The following is a 22,552-nucleotide window of genomic DNA, read 5'->3' as shown; positions in this document are numbered from 1 at the left end:
GGAAACTAACAATCCTGTAAGCTAAGTAGTAGGACTATTATTCTTATTTCACAGATAAATTAAAGGTTAAAAAAATAAAGCAACTTACTCAAAGACATAGCAAATGGCTATATAACTCTAAACCACATCTGCTGGCTTCAAATCCATTGCTTTTTCTACTACATTGACTCAATTTTCAGTCTATATAAATTTCATATCATTACCAAGGAGTTAAGGCAATGAGAAATTGCCGAATCTAACATCCTAGATTCAAGAGTTCATTTAGGGAGGTTAGGAGTGGGAAGGGGAGCCATGAAAGAGGAGACTTTCACCTTGTGAAGGGAAAAATATTGTTTCATAACATCAGATATTACTTTCTCTTCCTCCAGAACATGAATTTTTAAAAGTCACCTATAACATTCATCATTTTTTCATCATTTTGAAATGGTCTCTTGAGTAATGAATGTTTCCCTAAGCATTGAACATTTCATTTAGTGATTACTTTTTTTTGTTGTTTTTTCATAATGTAATATCACTGTATCACTATGTGCCATTTAATCACTATCAAATCATAAATCATAATCATAGAATTGAAAAGATCCTCGGAAGTCATTTAATTAAACCCCCTCTAATACTTAAATCCAAGTACTGTATAGGCTTAAATTGCCAAAGCATGTTCAATTAACCCCTGTAATTTGGGATTTCCTCATGGATAAAATGCAAATCCTAGATTTTGAATTGGCAAGGAACTTAGAATTCATCTTTAGTAGAATTAAATATTAACCTAAAGTCCAACAGGAATGGGCCTACTTCCCAGAGCTCTAGTGAGGAAAGCACAATAAAAACACAGAGTGATTGATTTTTCAAAAGTTTATACAATGTTAAAATAAAGCTCTTAGTTGACATTTTTGAAACCAACACTGTTTTCTACAGCTTAAATGCATCTTCCCAAGAAAAACACTATAGAAATCAAGATTGAGAAATAAAGGGGCTAAAATCTCATGACAAGAGCTATAGAAAATTTGAAAAAGATAAAGATCAGCATTAGACCAGAAAAAAAGGTGTACTAATATTCAATGTATAAAAAAGCAAGAGAAAAACATAGAAGAAAAACAGATTCCTAGATTGTCCTCATTTCTATCTATCCCGCAAAGAAAAAGTTTAGCTTTAGAGAATATGAAAAAAAAAGCGGGGAGAAGGGGAGGGAAGCAATCCAAATAGATAAATAATATTAGGTCCTTAACTTTTTTTATTATAGATCCCTCTGGCAGTCCAGTAAAGCCTAGAGACCCATTTTTTTAAAAATGTCTTTAAATTCAAAAATACGTAGCACTTGCATTTAAATGCATAAATACATAGTATTAGAAAGGAAAACAAAGATATAAACAAAGATATAGCTACAAAAATATTTTAAAATTATAAGGTCAAAACAGAGAAATAAAATTATACGCCAATTTCTCCAATGAACACTGATGCAAAAATCTTGAATGAAATATTAGCAAAGCTTTTACAGCAACTTATAACCAGAATAATACAATATGACCAAGTAAAATTTATATCAGGAATTCAGGGCTGGTTCAAAATTAGGAAAACTATTAGCAAAGTGACTATATCAATGACCAAACTAACAGAAATCATATGATTATATCAATAGATAACAGAAAAAGCATTTGACAAAATACAGCACTCATTCCTATTAAAACACTAGAGAGAATAGGAATAAATGTAGTTTTCCTTAAAATGGTAAGTAACATCTATCTAAAACCATCAGCAAGCAGCATATGTAATGGGGATAAACTAATAGCATTCCTAATTAGATTGGGAGTAAAACAAGGTTGCCTACTATCACCATTACTAGTCAATATTATGCTAGAAATGTTAGCTTTAGCAATGAGAAGAAAAAGAAATTGAAAGAAGTAGGTAATGAGAAAACAAAATTATCACTCTCTGCAGATGATATGGTGGTATACTTAGACAATCTCAGAGAATCAACTAAAAAACTACTAGAAAAAATTAAAAACTTTAGCCAAGTAAATCCACATAAATCATAGCATATTTGGTATGTTACCAACAAAGTCCAGCAGCAAGAGATAGAAAGGGAAATCCCATTTAAAATAACTGTACATAATATAAAATGTTTGGGAGTCTATCTGCTAAGACAAAGCCAGGAACTATATGAACACAATTACAAAACACTTTCCACACAAAATCAAGTTAGAGCTAAATAAGAGGAAGAATATCAAGTGTTCATAGGTATGCTAGGCTAATATAATAAAAATGACAACTCTATTTAAATCAATCTACTTATTCAGTGTCATACAAATCAAACTGCCAAGAAATTATTTTATAGAGCTAGAAAAATAATAACAAAATTCATCTGGAAGAACAAAACATCAAGAATTTCAAGGGAATTAATGGAAAAAATGCAAATGAAGGTGACCAGACCTAAAACTATATTATAAAGCAATGCCCATCAAAACCATTTAGTACCACCTAAGAAATAAAGTAGTGGATCAATGGAATAGGTTAGGTTCACGACACAATAGCCAATGACTATAATAACCTAGTGTTTGATAAATCCAAAGACTCCAGCTTGTAGAATAAGAACTCGCTATTTGACAAAAATTCCTGGAAAAATTGAAAAACAATATGGCAGAAACTAGGTTTTTGTACAAATAAAACCATTGCAGCCAAGATCAGAAAGGAAGCAGAAAATTGGAGGGAAATTTTTACAACAAAGGGTTTTGATAAATGCCTCATTTCTAAAATACCTAGAAAATTGATTCAAATTTATGAGAAAAAAGCTGTTCTCCAATTGGCAATGGTCAAAGGATATGACCAGACAATTTTCAGGTGAAGAAATAAAAGCCATTTCTAATCATGTGAAAAAATGCTCTAAATCACTATTGATTAGAGAAATGCAAATTAAGATAACTCTGAGGACTACTTCAAATCACTCAGATTGGCTAAAATAGAAGGAGAAGATAATGATAAATGTTGGGGGGAATGTGGGAAAACTGGAATGTTAATGCATTGTTGGTGGAATTGTGAACTGATCCAACCATTCTGGAAAGGAATTTGGAAAAATGCTCAAAGGATTACCAAACTGCATACTCTTTAATCCAGCTATGTCCTTCCTGGGTCTATATTCCAAAGAGATCATAAAAAGGGACCCTTTTTTGTAGTTGCAAGAAACTGGAAACTGAGTGGATGACTATAAGTTGAGGAATGGTTGAATAAGTTACGGTATATCAATGTAATGGAGTATTATTGTTCTATAAGAAACAATCAGCAAGATGATTTCAGGAAGGCTGGGAGAGATTTTCATGAATTGATGCTAAGTGAAGTGAGTAGAACCAAAAGAAAATCGTACCCAGCAACAGCAACATTATATGATGATCAATTCTGATGGCCATGGCTATTCATGGTAATTCAGGTCAGTTCAAATGGTTTTGTGATGGAGAGAGCCATCTCACCCAGAGAGAGGACTGTGCGGACTAAGTGTGGGTCACAACATGGCATTTTCAATCTTTTTGTTGATGTTTGCTTCCATTTTGTTTTCTTTTTCATTTTTCTGCCTTTTGATCTGATTTTTCTTGTGTAGCATGATAATTGTGGAAATATATATAGAAGAATTGCTCATGTTTAACATAAATTGGACTATTTACCTTCTGGAGAAGGGGTAAGGGGAAAGGAAGGAGAAAAAAATATGGAACACAAGATTTTTCAAGGGTAAATGCTGAAAACTATGCATACGTTTTGAAAATAAAAAGCTTTTAAAATGTTTGTGGCAGTCCTTTTTGTAGTGACTGGGATTGGAAACTGAGTGGATGCCCATCAGTTGAGGAATGGTTGAATAAATTATGGTATATTAATGTAATGGAATATTATTGTTCTATAAGAAACAATCAGCAAGATGATTTCAGGAAGTCCAGGAAAGACTTACATGAATTGATGATAAGTGAAGTAAAAAGTACCAAAAGAACATTGTACACAGATTGTACATTGTACAACAATGAGATTATAATATCAATTATGATGGATTTGGTTCTTTTCAAAAATGAGATGATTAACATCAATTCCAATAGACTTGTTATGGAAAGAACCATCTGCATCCAGAGAGAAGACTATGGAAACCGAATGTGGATCCAAGATAGTACTTTCCCCCTTTTTGTTATCATTGTTGTATGTTTACTTGTTCTTTTTTCCTTTCTCATTTTTTTCCTTTTTGATCTTATTTTCTCTTGTGCAGCATGATAAATGTGGAAATATGTGTAGAAGAATTTCACACGTTTATCCTATATTGGATTACTTGTTGCCTAGGAAGGAAGAAAAAATTGGAACACAAGATTTTGCAAGGGTAAATGTTGAAAACTATCTTTGTATGTATTTTGAAAAATTAAAAGCTATTATTTTTTTAAAAGTATGACGTTCACAAGTTGTGCATTTTGTACATATTTTTAGACATTTCGGGATACGTTAATCAGTTATGCAGATTTTTTTTATCTTTTTCTTGTTTATAAAACATGCTATTTGTCATATGGGATGGTCATATGGGATGGTCTTTGGGAAAGGGTAGAAGTAGGAAACTGGGGAAAATTACAATATTGCATGCAAAAACAATTAAGTTTAAAAAAAAATAACTTCAGCAATCCCAGATTAACAATCCTTGTTCTTAATGTTCATGCCCTATGCTAGATCTGATAACAGATATACATAGAGAGATAGACATTATGGACAGATTTCACACAAATAAATACTATCTGGGATATAAGAAGTCATCTTTATAGTTCATTAATCCCCACTGCAAGTATACATCCTCCAAAACTGCCATGCATTTCACTGCTCAGGGAAAACTTAATGCTTAAAAGACAAAGTTAATTCACAAGCCAAAACCTAATACAATCTTATAAAAAGAGCCAATAAACGTCAGTATGTGAACCCATTTTCTTACTGGTGGTATTTAGGAAAGGAGGTCATATCAGAATCAACAATATTAGGGGAGAAAAATGATGATGGAAAAAATTTAAACCCAAAGGACAGAAAAGAGAGGTAATAGGGAAACTGTTCAATTCAATAAAATAGTTCCACTATTCCCATCCCCTCTCCACCTTAATATTCTTCCCCAACTGGACATATCTTACTTTTTAAATATATTTTAATATATTTTTTAAATTCTTAATTTATGAAATAAATCAAGCATTCCATTACATGGTATTAAAAAAAGATAATTGCACATGAAATTGCACACCTATTATGTGCAACTTGCTATTCCTTTAAAATATATAATAAAGTTATCATGTAAAAATTTTCTTTCTCTGAATACATATAACTTACTAACTCCTTAAATTGTAGCATGTATTTGGCATAACAAACTAAGTTTTTCAAGTCCAGTGGGTTTTTATTTGTTTTTTGACAACTCAGAGTTTTTAATGCTCACAAAACACACACATACACATAAACACACAAATATAGAATAAAAGTAAGAAAAGTAAGGAAAGAAAAGGAATCCAAGAACAAACTGTTTTTAAATACCTCACCTTTTACTCCATGACCTTGTTCAAATACAGTTTCTCAAGGACATTTCTGTTTTTTCTACCCATTTAGAATACACTTGGTTTTAAATTAAAGTTGTTTAGTCACAAACTAGCTCTCTACATTTTTTTAGTATTCTAAGCTATATTTCAAATCATACTGTTTTCTGATTTTTAAACTATGACAATCTCCCTGTCTTCATTACTTCATTAACATATCCCAAAATGTCTAAAAATATTACTATTACTATATGTGTGGAATATTGTCTATACCATTAGAAACAGTTCATATGTTGGATAGTTTTTTTTAATAGTTTTTATTTACCAGATATATACATGGGTAATTTTACAACATTGACAATTGCCGAACCTTTTGTTCTAATTTTCCTCCTCCTTCCCCCACCCCAGATGGCAGATTGACCGATACATGTTAAATATGTTAAAGTATAAATTAAATACAATATATGTATACATGTCCACACAGTTGTTCTGCTGTACAAAAAGAATCGGACTTTGAAATAGTGTACAATTAGCCTATGAAGGAAATCCAAATTGCAGGCGGACAAAATTAGAGGGATTGGGAATTCTATGTAGTGGTTCATAGTCATCTCCCAGGTTCTTCGCTGGGTGCAGCTGGTTCAGTTCATTACTGCTCTATTGGAACTGATTTGGTTCATCTCATTGTTGAAAATGGCCACATCCATTAGAATTGATCATTATACAGTATTGTTGTTGAAGTATACAACGATTTCCTGGTCCTGCTTATTTCAGTCAGCATCAGTTCATGAAAGTCTCTCTTGGCCTTTTTGAAATCATCCTGCTGGCTGTTTCTTATAGAACAATAATATCCCATAATATTAATATACCACAATTTATTCAGCCATTCTCCAATTGAGAGGCATCCACTTAGTTTCCAATTTCTGGCCACTACAAAGAGGGCTGCCACAAAGATTCTTGTGCATACAGGTCCCTTTCCCTTCTTTAAGATCTTTTTGGGATATAAGCCCAGTAGAAACACTGCTGGGTCAAAGGGTATGCACAGTTTGACAACTTTTTTAACATAGTTCCAAATTGCTCTCCAGAATGGCTGGATGCATTCACAATGCCACCTATGTTGGGTAGTTTTGACAAACTACTGTCTATTTCTCCTCTACCACTCCTTTCATTTTTTTTTTAATTTTTTGTTACAAAGGATGGTAAGGGCATGGGAAGGTATAAGATGTGATATAAAAACAAAGGGTATTAAGAAAAATATTTACGATAACTCCTACTAGGATTGGAGCTACCAAAATTAAATCAACCACAAACTCGTGCATTCTGAGATCTTTATAGTAATAGAATATAACCTCATCTTTATTTTATATGTCTCTCCTCTCATTTCTGTCTCCTCTAGCCCCCCAAAAAATGCTTCTATCAAGATATTCACACGTATATAAGATCAGAATGAGAAAGAAAAAAAAAATTTAACTTGCTAGTGCTAGGAGTCCACAGTAATTTTTAACACTTTTGAGGTCACTAAAACCAACTATATTTGAATATTCAAAACCAATTTTTTTAAGTAGAAGGAAATATGGCCAAATTAAATCCCCCGTTTTGTATTGCCAACTTGCCTGGAGGTAGGGGGGAAAAATGAGCAAATGACTCAACTAGTACCACACAATTTAAAAACAATCTTCCCTTTTTCCACTTAAGTCAAAAAGTCAAGAAAATGTGAGAGCAAAAAAAGATTTTATCTGTAAAACTTATTAATTATAAAGCTTCAGTTTAGTTGGGAGTTGATAGTATGCAAAGAATCCAAGCTATTGCTCCATATACATTGTCCTTTTTAGAACATAGAAGATATTAAAATTTGTCTTAAATTTTTCTTAACATGACAATCACAAAGATGATGATATAAATTTATAGTCACAAAAACTGAACTGTTTCAACACATATAATTCATAGAATCATTTCTCCCTTTGTGCAACTGCTGGTATTTTACAAGGATCATTTATTTTTAATTATATTGTCTTGTTATATTAAATGTATATATCATTTGAACGAAAATTGGAGTTTTCTGTATAGACTAATAGAGCAATTTCCCCCCCCAAAAAAAATCTTAAACTTAAAAAATATGTTATCACTGAAGATCTTTAACTTGGAGGAGAGCAAAAGGTTATACATTTAACATAATTATACAAAATATATATATATATATTGTTTCATTTAGATTATTTCATGGAAGATACTAAAATGTAATTTTTATTAAGTTCCTAGGAAGAGTTGCAATGCTCATTGAAGTTTTAGTTCAAATAACACACAAACAAAAGGAAAGTCAAACATATTTATGAGGAATGTTGAACGTATTTATAAGAAAAAAAGAAACACAAAGTTCCACATGCAAAATCCAAACTCTTTAGAAACAGCTAAAAATGTTTAGAAACAGCAAAAAAAGGAAAGAACCCACTTCTTTTCTGATATCCAACACCCTCCCTACACACACACACACACACACACACACACACACACACACACACACACACACACACACACACAAACACAATTACTTTTCTAAGCTAAGACAATGTCTTAGCAAAATATAATACATGTAAAATTACTTTAGCAGTACAGATACTTAGAGCATAGACAAATGCAGAAAAATAATTTTCTTTTAAACAAATGAGGTGGTGAGAGATCTTTTATTCTTCTTTCAATTCAAGAGCCTTATTATCATCTTATCCTACTCAAGCCTTCCACATGTTTGTTTGTTTGTTTGTTTCTTTTCTTAATGGTAAAAGATTCACTTTCCAGCAAATTGTCTGTCTAAAAGTATGCTTAGTAAAGTAGACCTACAAGGAAGAAGAAATTAATCGAACCCTTGTTTATTTGCTTGCTAAAATTTACAACTTTTTATTTAAGTTTTTGTGTAATAGAGTCTTCAAAATTTTGTTCCAAAGAAAACCACCTTGCAATCAATTAGCAAGGCATAAAAATCAGTTGTATAAGACAATGTTCCAATATACTATTTTTTGTGGTTGTGTATGTGTGTGTATATACTATTTCGTTATAAAATGTAGCACACTTGCCAAGAAAACTTTTCCCCCATAAGTTCTTTATCCACAAGCCTTCAAGAATCATCATGAAAACCTATTTAGGGATGAACTCAACCCAAAGTATAAATAAAGACAGAGAGGAAAATCTCAAAGAGCTCACATTTCTTTAAAAAGGGAAATAACAAAATGGAAAACTATAAGAAGAGGAGGTCTCTAAAGCATAACTAGTAAGAATAACAGTGAAAACAGAGAGCCCTTAAACTGTATTAGAACTAGGACTAAGGTGGTGGTCTTCATCTATGGATCCTCTCCTAAAAGCTCATCAGCAAACTTTCTGCCTTAGAATTTTATCCATCCATTCTGTGAGACTTCTTCAACTCCCTTCCCTACTTCTATCCCATGCCCCACCTCTTCCACCAGACACCTCTACACAGACAAACCTGGTTCGATTGGTGTTTACGGCATCTTAGACACATTTGAACACATTTCCTCCCTTTTCGTTTAGTGCAGAGATTCCAAAGAGATCATTACATTCTCTAGATTGCGCCTCAGATAGGATCAAGGGAGACAACTGATCCTGGTACAGTCCGAATGGATCTGGAAACCTAATACGGTGATGGACAAACTACCACCTATTTCACTCTGCACCTTAAGAATAATTTAAAGAACAGAGGGAGAAACTTGTAGGGGAAGAGGGGACTAAAACAGAGAGAAACTTCAACTGTTAAAATTTTTACCCACTAATTCCCCACCCTGAACTTATTATTTCCCACCATCTAGCAAAAATGAGGGGAGGGAAGGTTCGTTAAGAGTAACGTTATCTTGATTTTGGCAGTTATAGTTTTAAAGTCACCCTTGAGCCCACTACAAAGCCACCAAATCTTGAGGAAAAAAGTGCAAAGAGGGGGGGAATATACACTCACCTCCACCCATCTCTGAGCTTCAGCGAATGCTACATCACAGTTGGACTCTGCATCCTCTCTCCCTTCCATGACTAGAGGAAGAGGGGAGGGGGGAAAAAAAAGAGAGAAATGGGTGGGTGGGCGAGGAGGGGCGGGATGGGGACGGGGGAGTGTCAGCAGTTTAACGAAGCTGCTCCGGGGTTGGGATGGGGGGCCAAGAGGCAGTGCCGCCTGTCACTCTGCTCTGCCTTTTAATGCCCCGGGTCTCGCGTTCCCTTTGTTGCTCTCCGGAGTTTGTTAATGCCCCGAAACCACAAGAATTTGAAGAAGCTGCTTTCTATAAAACCCTGAAAACGAACCAGGGTCCGCAGGGACCAGGGCAGTCAAAGAGGAGGAGAAAAATGGGAGGCGGCGGGGGAGGGGGCCCTACAGGGGAGGAGAAGGGGAGGAGAGAGACAGAGGGGTTGTAAACAGCCCCAAGAACTGTTTGAACTTCAAAAGCAACTCCCCTCCTCTAGGCTCCCGTTCCCTCCCCCGGAATCACCGCAGCTTCCCGGGTCGTGGAGGCGTCCAGAGTCCCGTCCCTGCCGCTTTCAAGCCCTGGGCCATGTGGAGCAGCCGCTTCCGCCCGCCCGCCGCCTCCTCCTCTTGGGGCTGTTCCCTGGGCATTTGGCCCTGCCAGCCCTTGTGGTTTAGACTGTCTGAACTATGGGATGCCAAATCCCCGTGGCGGGGCAAGCCCGAAGGGAAGCGCTGCGCGCCACTCCGGGGAAGCTGAGCTTAGACAGCGCAGGGAAAGGCGATGCTTCGCGGGAGCCGCTGAAAGAGCCCTGGGAGCTCCCCTCAGCCCTCCCTGCCCGGTCCTGTCCTGTCCTGCTCCGTCCCCTCCCTCCCGGGCTCTCTGGTCCTATCCGTCCCCAAGCGGGTCTTCATTCCCTTCCCGGATCCCCTGGAAACGGAGCTTTCAGAGCTCACCGCTGCTGGGCCAGCGCCTGACATACCAGGAATAGCTCCACACAATTGCATCCTTCCCAGCCAAGAAACTTCCCCCTCTTGGGTGCCCTGGCCGCGGAAACGCAGCAGCCCAGCTGAGCCCAGCCCAGTCAGGAACAACTCCAGGGCTCCGGGCTAGGGCTGGCTCGCCCGGCCCCCTCCACTACCTGGGCTCCGAACTACGCCTTTTTACCTGTAACCTGGGATCCTGCCGTCCAGCCTCGGTCCAGCCTAGCAGCACCCTCCGCGAGCAGCCTAGAAACTGAGCCGAGCTCCTTACCCTCCCACCAGGTGCTCTACCCCTGCCCCGCCCCCAGCCCCAGTCCCATTCTCTGCCCCAGCCGTCTCGCTCCTCCTCACGGACTCCCTCCCTGCTAGGGGACTCCTGGCGGCAGGTGAGGGTAGCGTTCTTCAGGATTGGAACCAAACTACCCCCTCACCAAAAAGACCCCTCCTCCTCCTCCCCTTCTCATTCTCCTCTCTCCTTTCTCTTTCTTTACCTTTCCTACAGGTGGGCGAGGGTCACCAGCAGCTCGCCCCAGCAGCCCACACACTTTCTGTGCAAATAAATAATTTTATGCTGAGAAAGGGAAAAGAAGCCTACTCTCTTCTCCTTCTCCCTTCCAGGGTGATGTTTCCCCAAGGCTATAAGGAACGACTTTAGGGTCAGCTTCCACTCAATCAAGGGTTAATCAAACGCGCGAGTAGGAGGGAGAAGTTGCTCTCTCTTGTTTACCTGTCCGCCATTGGGCATCTCTGTTTGGATTGTTGGTCGGGGGAACGGTCGGGGGCGGGGCACGGGGGGGGGGGAGAGAGGAAGAAGACTCTGCTCAGACTATATATCCTGTGAGCCCTGTCCAAATGAGCTATGGAGACATCTGTTTGAAGAACAACATGAATCTTGTCAAAACTGCCTGTGAAACTTTTGAATTCTCTCCTGCCTTTTCAAGCTCCTTGCTTCAAGATATTTCCTTTTTATTCTTTCCCATATACTTTTATTAGATTTTGAATTAAATAGTTAATTTTTTAAACTTTTTTTTTCAAAATATCTTTCCTTTTTAAAGCTTAACCTCTGGCAGAAGAAAGGCCAATACTTGCTCACTTGCAAAAGGAACAATTATCCAATTAAAAAAAAAAAACTATCTCCAACCTCCCCCATGTGATTAATCTTTTAGGTGATTTGAAATTATGTTCCAAGCAACAATGTTCTTTGGCCCTCCTGCAGTGAATCTCTGTAAGCCTTTCCAACATGCCTATTTCATACCCTTCACCCACTCCTAGAGTAAAATTATTCATATTAAAAAGGTAAGGCATGAGAGTAGTCTTTTGCCAAGTACATCTGTTCAAAATATTCTCCACAAAGGGAAGAATGAAAGAAATCCTTCAACAGGAATCTACTCAATATATACTAAAGATCTTCCTCTAGGTCTGTTAATATTCCTTGAATATCTTGAATCTCTAACCATTCAGTCTTTCTCCTCTGCCTGGCCACAGGAATGGTCTTTCCCATCCATTATAGTTAGACATGTTCTAAAGAATGTTTATGCCATTTTCATTCAAAACAATGTTGACAAAATACAGTGTCGTAACTTGATTTATTCCCAACATGGGTCTCTTAGACCTATTCACAATTCAAATTCTTCATAGGTGAAGGAGTTCCATGGTTTATTGACATATAATATCATTGAAAAATATTGGTGTTGATAAAGTAAACTTTTATCACATAATTCCTGAAAAGCAATCCAATCTATTCTCTTCCTTCAACTAAAATTGGTCCAAAAATTGCCCAACTTCAAGATAAATATAACAGGGAGGGTAGGAATCCATTCTTTGTTGACCACCTCATCTTGTCAGTTAGGATCATAATATCAAAAAGTTGGGGAGTCAAGGGGAGTCAAGAGCACATGACATACTACTTAGTAATGACACACTTAAATATCAAAATGTTCAACTCAGACATCAGCTTATTTGATGGGATATTCTTTTTCCAACTCAAAAGAGTGGCCAAGGTAACAACTAAAACACGTCTTTCTTAGAACTCTTGGATTCAGTGGCCTTTGCAATACTTGGAAGAATCCTGTATCTAGGAGAAGCTGCAGGCACAGAGCCATGAGAGATATCCTACTGTAGATTGTTATTCCTTGGAATTCTATCCAAAAAAAAAAAAACCCACTATATTTAGTATCAAGTTTTCCTGTCTATTTCTCTAAGGAGCTTACCCCATGATCACATAACTTGCCTTTATCTGGGAGGTTCTGACTTAATTCTGATTGGGTCAATCCACACTAAACCATACTCCTTAGAGACTAATCAAACTGTGTAACCATGAAAAGAAAGACAGAGCTGAGGTATAGAAGACCATAAATTCTCTGAGAAAGTTAGGAGTTTTCTGCCTCACTAGTACTTGCCAACAACAGAATGGAATATGTAATCATCCCCACTGAGTTTGGGATTTGCCTAGTACTTGATCCTTCTAGATCAGAGGTTCTTAACCATTTTTGTGTGTCAAACTTTTATATATATATATATATATATATATATATATATATATATATATATATATATATATATATATATATATATATATATATATATATATATATATATATATATATATACATATATATTCTTGAGCTGGGAGATTTCCATTATTGTCACTCAGGAGACCCCATCCAGTTTGTTTCCCATTAAGAATAAGCCAGACAATTAGCATTTAGCAAAGGATATTTTATCAAATTAGTATAGTAAGAAAAAATCATTCCCCCTAAATATAAGAACACTCTCTCACTAGTGCACATAAGTTCATAGGAAAAAGCAAACTAAAACTTAGAAATCTCATGTAGTCAAAAGGAAAAATCACAGTTCTTAGATACTGTAAGTCCTTTTATCTCTTTAAGAAATCCTCATGAAGTTTCCCTTAACTCAGTTGGGCTCCAAAGGTCAGTGGCTTTGTGGAGTCCAAAAACTGTCTTCATTGTGTCTATATGCTTTTCCTAAAGCTCTTGGGGAAGGAGAAAGAGGGAATGCTACCAGCTCTGGTAGACATTCCTAACAACATAAATGAAGACGAAGAGAAAGTGGAAAACTCAATCTTCCGGCAAAAGGAAATTCTTTAAACCATCATTCAGCTGAATACTCTTGGAATCTCCTTCTGCCATGTTTAATCTGTAACAGTTTTGATATAATATACGTAGTCCCAGAAGAATCTCTAATTTTTTTCTACCAATCCTAATAAGTTTCCTCTGAAGCATTATTTGATTTCATCCAGTGAGCAAATACCTCACTTCCTCTAAATTGATTAAGGACTTATTCATACCCAGTTTACATTTTTTGATTGCTCTGTATTTAATTGGGGGTAGCATATGTCTGCATGCATAAAGACATCCACATTCAGTGGGTTGCCTATCTAGTTGCATGTCTTAATCGGGGCAATGTAAGATGCTTCTGTTTGTAGATGACATTGTACCAAATCCTAGAATAAAGCATGGCCTTCTCAGTGAGATTTAGGACTATCAAAGAAAAATTGGTCAAAAAGATGACAAACAGTCAATATTAGAAAGGTGATAGTAAAACAGGAACCCTGGTACACTGTTGATAGAAGGATGAATTGATCCAACTATCAATTTGGAATTATGCAAGAAAAATGACTTAATTTCCTTATCCTTTGGTTCAGTCACTGTGCCATAGAGTAGCTCAAAGAAATCAAAGACAGAAATAGAGCTGTAACTTAAATCCAGATAATCATTTGCAAAAAAAATTGGAAACAAAATAAGTACCTATTGATTTAGGAATTAATGTGAATGTAAAAAATATGTTTTATAATTATAATGGAATATTACTATGTGTTTAAGAAATTATTAATAGGAGTTCAGAGAAATTTGGGAAGATTTGTATAAACTTTTGCAGAGTAAAACAAAATAGAACAATATACACGATGATGACAACAACGTAAATTAAAAGATCATTAAAAGGAAGTTGAACTCTAGGTAATTAATTGCCCCTTAGAATAATCATATTGGCAGGGAGGTGTCAAAATAGACAGGACACAGGGTTTGGAATCAGGAAGACCTGAGTTCAAATACTGCCTCAAACATTTATTTACTATTTATTGATCCCAGGAAAGTCGTGTAAATTCTGCCTGCCAAACTGAGGCAGATATAAAATGGGGATAATAACAGCATCTAATTCCTAAGGTTGTTATATCAGATGAGATGATATTTAGCAAAATGATATTAATCTAAGCACAGTTTTTGGCACACAGTAGTCACTTTATAAATGCTTACTCCACTTAATTCACATCTCTTATTGAAAAAAAAAATTCCAGACAACAGACAACTCCCTCTTTACAGCAGGAAAGTTAGAGGACTCCTACAGAAAAATATCATACACATTCAAGGGAAAGCAGAGGAATTTTTTTTCCCATTAGTAATTGTGACATAAAAACAAAAGCCATCAATAATATATTTAATTAAAATATTTTTTACAAGAGATTGCCTTAGAAATCCTCAAATGAAAAACCAAATAGATTAAGAAATAACACAATAAAAACTTTAAAGTACAGGCACAAATATGAAGTTTGCCTTAACTATACTCTTTTACTTACCAAAATTGTGAGGTGCATTTATGACTCAAAAGTCACAAATATAACATATTGTCGCAGTTCTCAGGAGTGTCTTCTCAAAAAAAGCGACTTTGGAAAAAACAAAAGAAAAGTTATGAAAGTTTTAGACTTTCAACATCTCATGGAGTAACTAGAATATATTCCTGATTACAGCCCCTCATCTTAGAGGCACCTCTCATGACAGAATTTTGTTTTACTGCATTTACACAACACCTTTCTTTAATTAATAGTAAGGACTACTTTGGGAAAGAAGGCAAAAACACATCGAGTATAATAATAAAGTCCTGATCCCATCTCTGACCACAAAAACACACATCTCAGTTACCATAATTAAAGGTGTAGGTTACTACCAGTCCTGACACAGTGAAGTTCAAACAGGAGAGCTCAATCTTATATTTGGAAATGGAAGTCAGAGCTGAAGTCATAGAATAACTAGAGAACAGCTGGAGGATTGAGGGAGGAGGAAGGAATGAGAATGAGAAGACAATAAAAGGGAAAAAAACATGAAAGTCCATTTACGTCATTTCTGCAACATGTAAGAAAATATGGAGAAAGATCATGCGTTAGGATGGTAAGGAAGTGCAACCTTCTCACTAAATTCAAGGAGAATGTGTATGTGTATGTGTGTATGTGTTTAATTTCTGATGCTTCTCTGTTGACAAAAGATTGTTGAGGTGAGGATGAAAAATATGCTGTTCCTATCAATCTTTCACCTGTTTGCACAGACAGCTAATTAAGAGATCAGCCTGTGATGGCAACTTGTAATACATATATCTAAAACCCATCATTTCTAGAGTCAGTTAAGTTATTTTCTTCCTCTGCTTTTAAGTTCTACTGGTATTCTTTTCTATTTAAGGGGTTTTCTACTATTTGGAAAGTTATTTGGCATAAAATTCTAAACATTTTTTATATTATGTTTTTCTTTTTTTAAGATGCTGCATTCTTGAAGGAACTGCAAAACTACATCATTTGGGGCTAGAACACCATAAACAAAGGATCTTCCTAAAATTATCTTTTAAACAAAGTTGCCTCCATATATAGTAAAAAAAAATTACCAAAAAACATAACCTTTTTTGTTCAATTGGTTTCTCATCTAGAATATTTGTTCATTTTTCTTCCATACATTGGCAATTGATGTTCACCATTAAATTATTCTAGAATAAGAAACATAGAGTTTGCTATTCATTGGAATTGGATTGTGAAAATAAAAAACGTAATTGAATTTCTGTTAGAAATAATAATCATCTCATAAAGACCTAGCCATATTTAATACATGCTGAGTTTCATTTCAAATTGAGCCCAAATGAGTGAATGACATTTAGAAAATACAGTGTTTAGTTTTTTAAACATTGTACTTTTCTGTATCATTTCATTTCTATCCTGAAAAGATGAAGTTGTCATGCCCTTTCATACCCCCTTTAAAAGATAAAAGTGGATTGTGTTATATAAAAATAGGCATAGAACTATTTTAATATTTGAGAGTTAAGGAACCCAATAGATCTAGTTTATAAAAACCGAGATTGCAAAAATTCTAAGCCAATTTTGACAATTAAGGTTTAACATAGTAACCCCAAAAAAAGTTTTACTGAGTACAAGACAGTTATGTCCCAAGATGCTGACATCCTAGGAGTCACTCTTTTTATTTGGAAGAGGTAATATCCAGATTGACTCCCCTTTTCAAATTCTTCTAAAGGTATGGGGAAAAGACCATTCCTTCCCAGCACAACTGTACTAATAGTGGGACTATCATGTATAGCTCCTTTATTCCCATCAGAATGTTCTCTGCACTGGAAACTAAGTGGATGCCCATCAGTTGAAGAATGACTGAATAAATGATCGTATCTGGGTGTTATGGAATATTATTATTCTATAAGAAATGATCAGCAGAATGATTTCAGGGAGGCCTGAAGGGACTTAACTGATGCAAAGTGAAGTGAGTAGAACCAAGAAAACATTGTACATGGCAACAACAAAATTAGGTAATGATCAATTCTGATGTAAATTATTCTTTTCAATAGCAAGGTGATTCAGGCCAGTTCCAATGGACTTGTGATGAAAGTGCATCCGGAGAGGACTGTGAGGATTAGGTGTAGATTACAACATAATATTTTCACTTTTTTGTTGTTGTTTTGTTGTTGTTTGCTTGATTTTTTTCTTTCTAATTTTTTTTCCTTTTTGATCTGATTTTTCTTGTGCAGCATGATAATTGTGGAAATATATATAGAAGAATTGTAAATGTTTAACATATATTGGATTACTTGCTGTCTGGGGAAAAAGGTAGGGGTAAGAGAGGGAGAAAAATAATTTGGAACACAAGGTTTTGCAAGGGTAAATGTTGAAAAGTATCTATGTATATATTTTGAAAATAAAAAGCTATTAAAAAATAGAATGTTCTCTACCCTGTTTCAACCTCTTCCCCCCTCATGCTCCAAACACAATTTTAGCTAGTTCTGGTTCTGATCAAGAAAACAATATATTTTAGGAGGGAAATATACTGATTAGAGGATACCTGGTTGTGGCATTGACATTCATTAATGGCTGTATGGAAATGAACAAATCAAGTCACCTAACCTTTCCAGAATTCCCTTTCCCTATGTATAAAGTCATAACTTTGAACTAGATGGTCTCTAAAACAAAGCTTCCTAAACTGTGAGTTTGTGATTCCATATGCAGTCAGGTATAACTGAATGTGAGACTTGTGAAATTATGATTTATTATCAGTATTATATATACATGTATACCCAGGGTTGGTCACAAGCAGAAAAAGTTTAAGAAGCCTGCTCTAAAGAATCTCTATAGTTTTGAAATTCCAAAACTTTGTGAAATAATGCCCTTTACTGACCTTTTTTTGAGGTCATTAAATTCCATTCTAGCCTTTCTAATTTTAGGTCTAACCTGAAACAGATCATAGGTAATGAGGGCTAGGCTAGGATTATGCTTGGTCAAGAATTCTTAAGGAAATTGGGTTTCACAAAGACTCCAGCTTTTGAAATAAGAATTCACTATTTGACAAAAACTGCTGGGAAAATTGAAAGTTAGTATGGGAGAAACTAGGCATTGACCCACATCTAACACTGTATAGCAATAAAAGGTCAAAATGGGTTCATGTTTAGACATGAAAGTGATAAAATAAGCAAATTAGAAGAAAAAAGGATAGTCTACTTCTCAAATCTGAGGAGAAGGAAGGAATTTGTGGCCAAAGAAGAAATGCTATACATTTTAAAATAAAAAATAGATAATTTTGTTTATATTAAGTTTAAAAGCTTTTGTACAAACAAAACCAATGCAGACAAGAGAAGGGAAACAATAAACTGGGGGGAAATTTACATTCAAGGGTTCTGATAAAGGCTTCATTTCTAAAATATATAGAGAATTGACTCAAATTTATAAGAATTCAAGCCATTCTCCAATTGGTAAATGATCAAAGAATAGGAACAGACAATTTTCAGATGAATAAATTGAAATAATTTCTAGTCACATGAAAAAGTGCTCTAAATCACTATTGATCAGAGAAATGCAAATTAAGATAGCTCTGAGGTATCACTACACACCTCTCAGATTAGCTAAAATGATAGGAAAAGATAATGATGAATGTTGGAGGGGATGTGGGAAAACTCAGACACTAATACATTGTTAGTGGAGTTGTGAAGTGATCCAACCATTCTGGAGAGCAATTTGGAATTATGTCCAAAGGACTATCAAACTGTGCACACCCTTTGACCCAGCAGTGTTTCTACTGGGCTTATATCACAAAGAGATCTTAAAAAACGGAAAGGGACCCTTATGTGCAAAAATGTCTGTAACAACCCTTTTGTAGTGACAAGAAACTGAAAGCTGAGTGGATGTCCATTAGTTGGAGAATGGCTGAATAGGTTATGGTATGTGAATATTATTGGTCTATAAAAAAACAATTTTAACAAGATGATTTTGGAGAAGCCTGGGGAGACTTACATGAATTAATGCTAAGTGAATAGCAGAACCAGGAGATCATTGTACACAATAACAACAAGATTATATGAAGATCAAATCTGATGGATGTGGCTCTTTTCAACAATGAGATGACTGAGGACAGTTCTAGTGATCTTGTGATGAAGAAAGACATCTACATCCAGAGAGAAGACTGTGGGAAGTGAGTGTGGATCACAACATAGCATTTTCATTCTTTTTGTTGCATTTTGTTTTCTTCCTCATTTTTTTTTCCATTTTGATCTGATTTTTCTTTTTCAGCATGACAATTGTAGAAATAGGTAGAGAAGAATTGCACGTTTGACATATATTGGATTACTTGCCATCTAGGGAAGGGGGTGAGGGAAAGGGGGGAAAATCTGGAACACAAAGTTTTTCAAGGATCAATACTGAAAAATTATCCATGCACGTGTTTTGAAAATAAAAAAGAAGAAAGAAACTGTTTCAAAGCAGAAGTGAGACTCCCATTTATTTATTTATTTATACATTATTTATATATTACCTGACCTAAACAATTCTAAAGGTGTTTTTCTTTCTTTTTTTTTTTTTGGTTTGTTTTTTAATAATGTTTAATTGTTATTTAAAAACAAAGACTAAAAACTTACTGTCTCCTCTCCAGGATTTCTGTCCTGGGTATTTTGTAATCAGATAGCCAGGAAGTTACCTTAATAGCCAGAGGTAATGGCAGGTTACTAATCTGCAAAGGCATTCAAATCTCAGGATAGGAATACCTTTTAAGGAAAAGCTAGAGAACCTGCATGGGATAGCAGGAAAGATTAGTTTACTCTTCCAACCATACATCCTTCAATTCTCTTCTGTGGCTCACAATCAAATTTTCATCTTTCCATTTTTTGCCTAACACTGCCTTAAAAAGTGACCTATTTTGATGACAGTGACTGACACGATACTAAACTTGAACTATCATAATGTTGAATGGATCTTTTTTACTCCCCCATAGTAACATGGCACTTCAGTTTTAATAAAGACCTTCTTAGCTTTATTGGTATAGCTAAGAAAAATATAGAACACTACGTAAAATGATATTTCTTTAAGAATTTCTTTCCTGCCAAGGCCTATAAGTCTATATGAGTTTTATGGTTACTTATTCCACTGCTAAGGGCAGCTAGGTGATATAGTGGATACAGCGCCCAGCCTGTAGTCAGGAAAACTCATATCTGCATGAGCTCAAATACAGCCTTAGACCATTACTAGCTATGTGTCAGTGTAAGTCACTTAACTCTTTTTGCCTCAATTTCCTCATCTATAAAATGAGCTAGATAAAGAAATGCTGAACTACTCCAGTATCTTTGCAAAGAAAACCTCAAATGGGGTTGAAAAGAGTGAGACATGACTGAAAAACAACTGAACAACAAAGTCCATTGCAGAGGAAGAATGTTGAAAAAATTCAAGAAAATAATCCAAAATGTATTGTTATATATTTTAAATCCTCCCTGATGTTTTGCCAGGCAAATGACAATGTTCTGTTCTGTTTTGTTTTGTTTTCCTTTTTTGTCTTCCTTTTTTTCTAGTCTGTCTTTTAAATAAACAGAAAAAAAGTAAATTAAATTTAAATTTAAAATAAACTCTAAAAAAAAAAAAAAAAAAGAAAGAAGAAAATAATCCAAACAGGCAACAATTCTCTAAGGAGTTGTGTTCAAAGGAACTATGCAAATTGTTACAAAGAAATATAAAATAGTGTTCTTGACCATAAGGGAGGCATTTGTAAACTAGATGGATAGTCACAGACACATAAAGGCATACAACCACATAAAACAACATACATATACTCTGTAAATGTTTTAAACTATTTACATTAATGGATTAACTCAGCACAGAAGGGCAGTTTAGATTAGAAAACATTTAAGCACTTCATCAACAATTATATTTAGTAGTTCTCAAAATAGCTTCAATGGGAAAACAAGCTGTTTCTCTGCTCTTTGAAAGTTGGAAATCATTCTGTCTTTTATTTCAATTTCTATAACAGAAAGAAACCCATAAATCTCTCAGTCCTTGGAGGATAGAAGTGGAGAATTGCCCATCTACTCTGTCCTTTGAAATCCCCAGCCTATTGTTAGAAAATAGTCCTTCCCAGATCTCTCCCATCTAATTTAAACAGTGTTTTAAGGGAAATGAGGCTTTTTCCCAGGACTCTACATCTTTAAAGATACAAATCTAATGCCAAAGAGTTGATTTTTCTTACCTTCCCATCCCATCCAGCTTGGAGGTAAGATTAGTATTCTTCTTGATCTCTATTGCCATTTGCCCCTCATAGCCCAATTCTTGTTGATATCATCTGGTCATCACATGGACTTTTTGCAACTTTTCTCCTACATGAATGCCTGACCGCCTTTTGTTCAGTCCCTTCTATCATCATTTTTCAGATTGTAGTATCTGTATCAGACACATTTGTAATAACATTCGTCACAATTCCTGAAAGTTCTCCAACTACTATTACCTCTTTTATTCTACTTCAGCTACTCACTGGGGCAGTTATATTTTAGTAATCTCATCATCCCTTAAAATTGCAAGATCTTAAATTCTAAATTCCTCCTCTGGCCATTATCTCTTCCATCATCTCTCTACTATTATCCTCTTGTTATAATTGTTCTTATCCGCTCCCAGAAGGGCTTCTAACTTTTTGCTTCAGTCTCACCCTGCCACTTTCTGCATCTCCTGAAACTTCCTCATCCTGGATCATCCCTCCATTATGCAGTTCTCCTTCTTCTATCTCAAAGGGCCATAAAACCTTCAATCTCCAAACACTTGTGCTTCTGACTTTCCAGACTTCAGTACAATGTCCCTATGTAAGTACATTCTCCCTCAACGCCCTTTCAGGTCCCTTTTGTAAACTGTCTTTACCCTTTGGAATGTAGGTTCCTATAGGGGAAGGAAGAAACAAGAATTTAAGTTCCTAATGTGCCCCAGGCACTGTGCTTTAGTCACAATGATCCTGGGAAGTAGATGTTGTAATGTTCTTTGGTTTGGTTTTCTTGGAGTCTCTGGGGCAGCCTTCCTTTCAACAGAGTAATCACCACGAGAACAGCCAGGTGTTAAAGTCCAAATCTCCTTCCTGGGGCTGGGCAGCTTTCTGGAGAGCCTTTCAGACCGGCCTTGGTCTCATAGAGAAATGCAGGAGGAGAGCCTGCCACCAGGAGCCTGATTGAGGGTGGAAATGAATCTCTGTCTCCTTAGCTCCGAGAGCTTCTCCTGTGCTTGTCTTCTCTAGCTCTGAATCTGAGGGCTCTACTCTGAATATAAACCAATCATTCTATCACTAGGAAACCATTATTTGTTGTAAGATTAAATCAATCATACTGAATTAGAGAACTATTAAGCACCATGCTATAAACTAGATAACCATTGTCTTATCAATTCCACCTTGTAAAAATCCTTATTTCAGAGTTTTGGCCCAAAACAAGATGGTATTACCCTCATTTTACAGTTGAAAAAAATTAGGTTGAGAATCAAACAGCTTGTAGGTGTCTGAAGTTAGAACTAATCTCAGATCCAGGGCTCTATCTACTC

At 35.7% G+C, this 22,552-nt stretch overlaps 1 protein-coding gene across 5 annotated transcripts in view; it reads right to left on the bottom strand.

Moving 5' to 3' along the window:
* LMO7 (LIM domain 7) overlaps nucleotides 1–10,713 on the bottom strand; it is a 239,385-nt gene extending 228,672 nt beyond the window's left edge. For 2 of the 5 annotated variants that reach the window (XM_074299283.1, XM_074299282.1), the window contains exons 1-2: nucleotides 10,634–10,705; nucleotides 9,469–9,539 (exon numbers count right to left, since the gene is read on the bottom strand). In XM_074299283.1, the coding sequence (XP_074155384.1) occupies nucleotides 9,469–9,537 (69 nt within the window). In that variant the 5' untranslated portion in view covers nucleotides 9,538–9,539; nucleotides 10,634–10,705. Of the gene's footprint in view, nucleotides 1–9,468; nucleotides 9,540–10,633 lie in introns of all 5 variants that reach the window. The other 3 variants (XM_074299286.1, XM_074299281.1, XM_074299284.1) reach the window with 3 other exon arrangements.
* Nucleotides 10,714–22,552: the final 11,839 nt, after the last annotated feature.

Source organism: Sminthopsis crassicaudata, chromosome 3 (genome assembly GCF_048593235.1).
Source record: "Sminthopsis crassicaudata isolate SCR6 chromosome 3, ASM4859323v1, whole genome shotgun sequence".
In the NCBI taxonomy this organism is placed as follows: Eukaryota; Metazoa; Chordata; class Mammalia; order Dasyuromorphia; family Dasyuridae; genus Sminthopsis; species Sminthopsis crassicaudata.
This window is presented reverse-complemented; position numbering and strand designations above follow the sequence as displayed.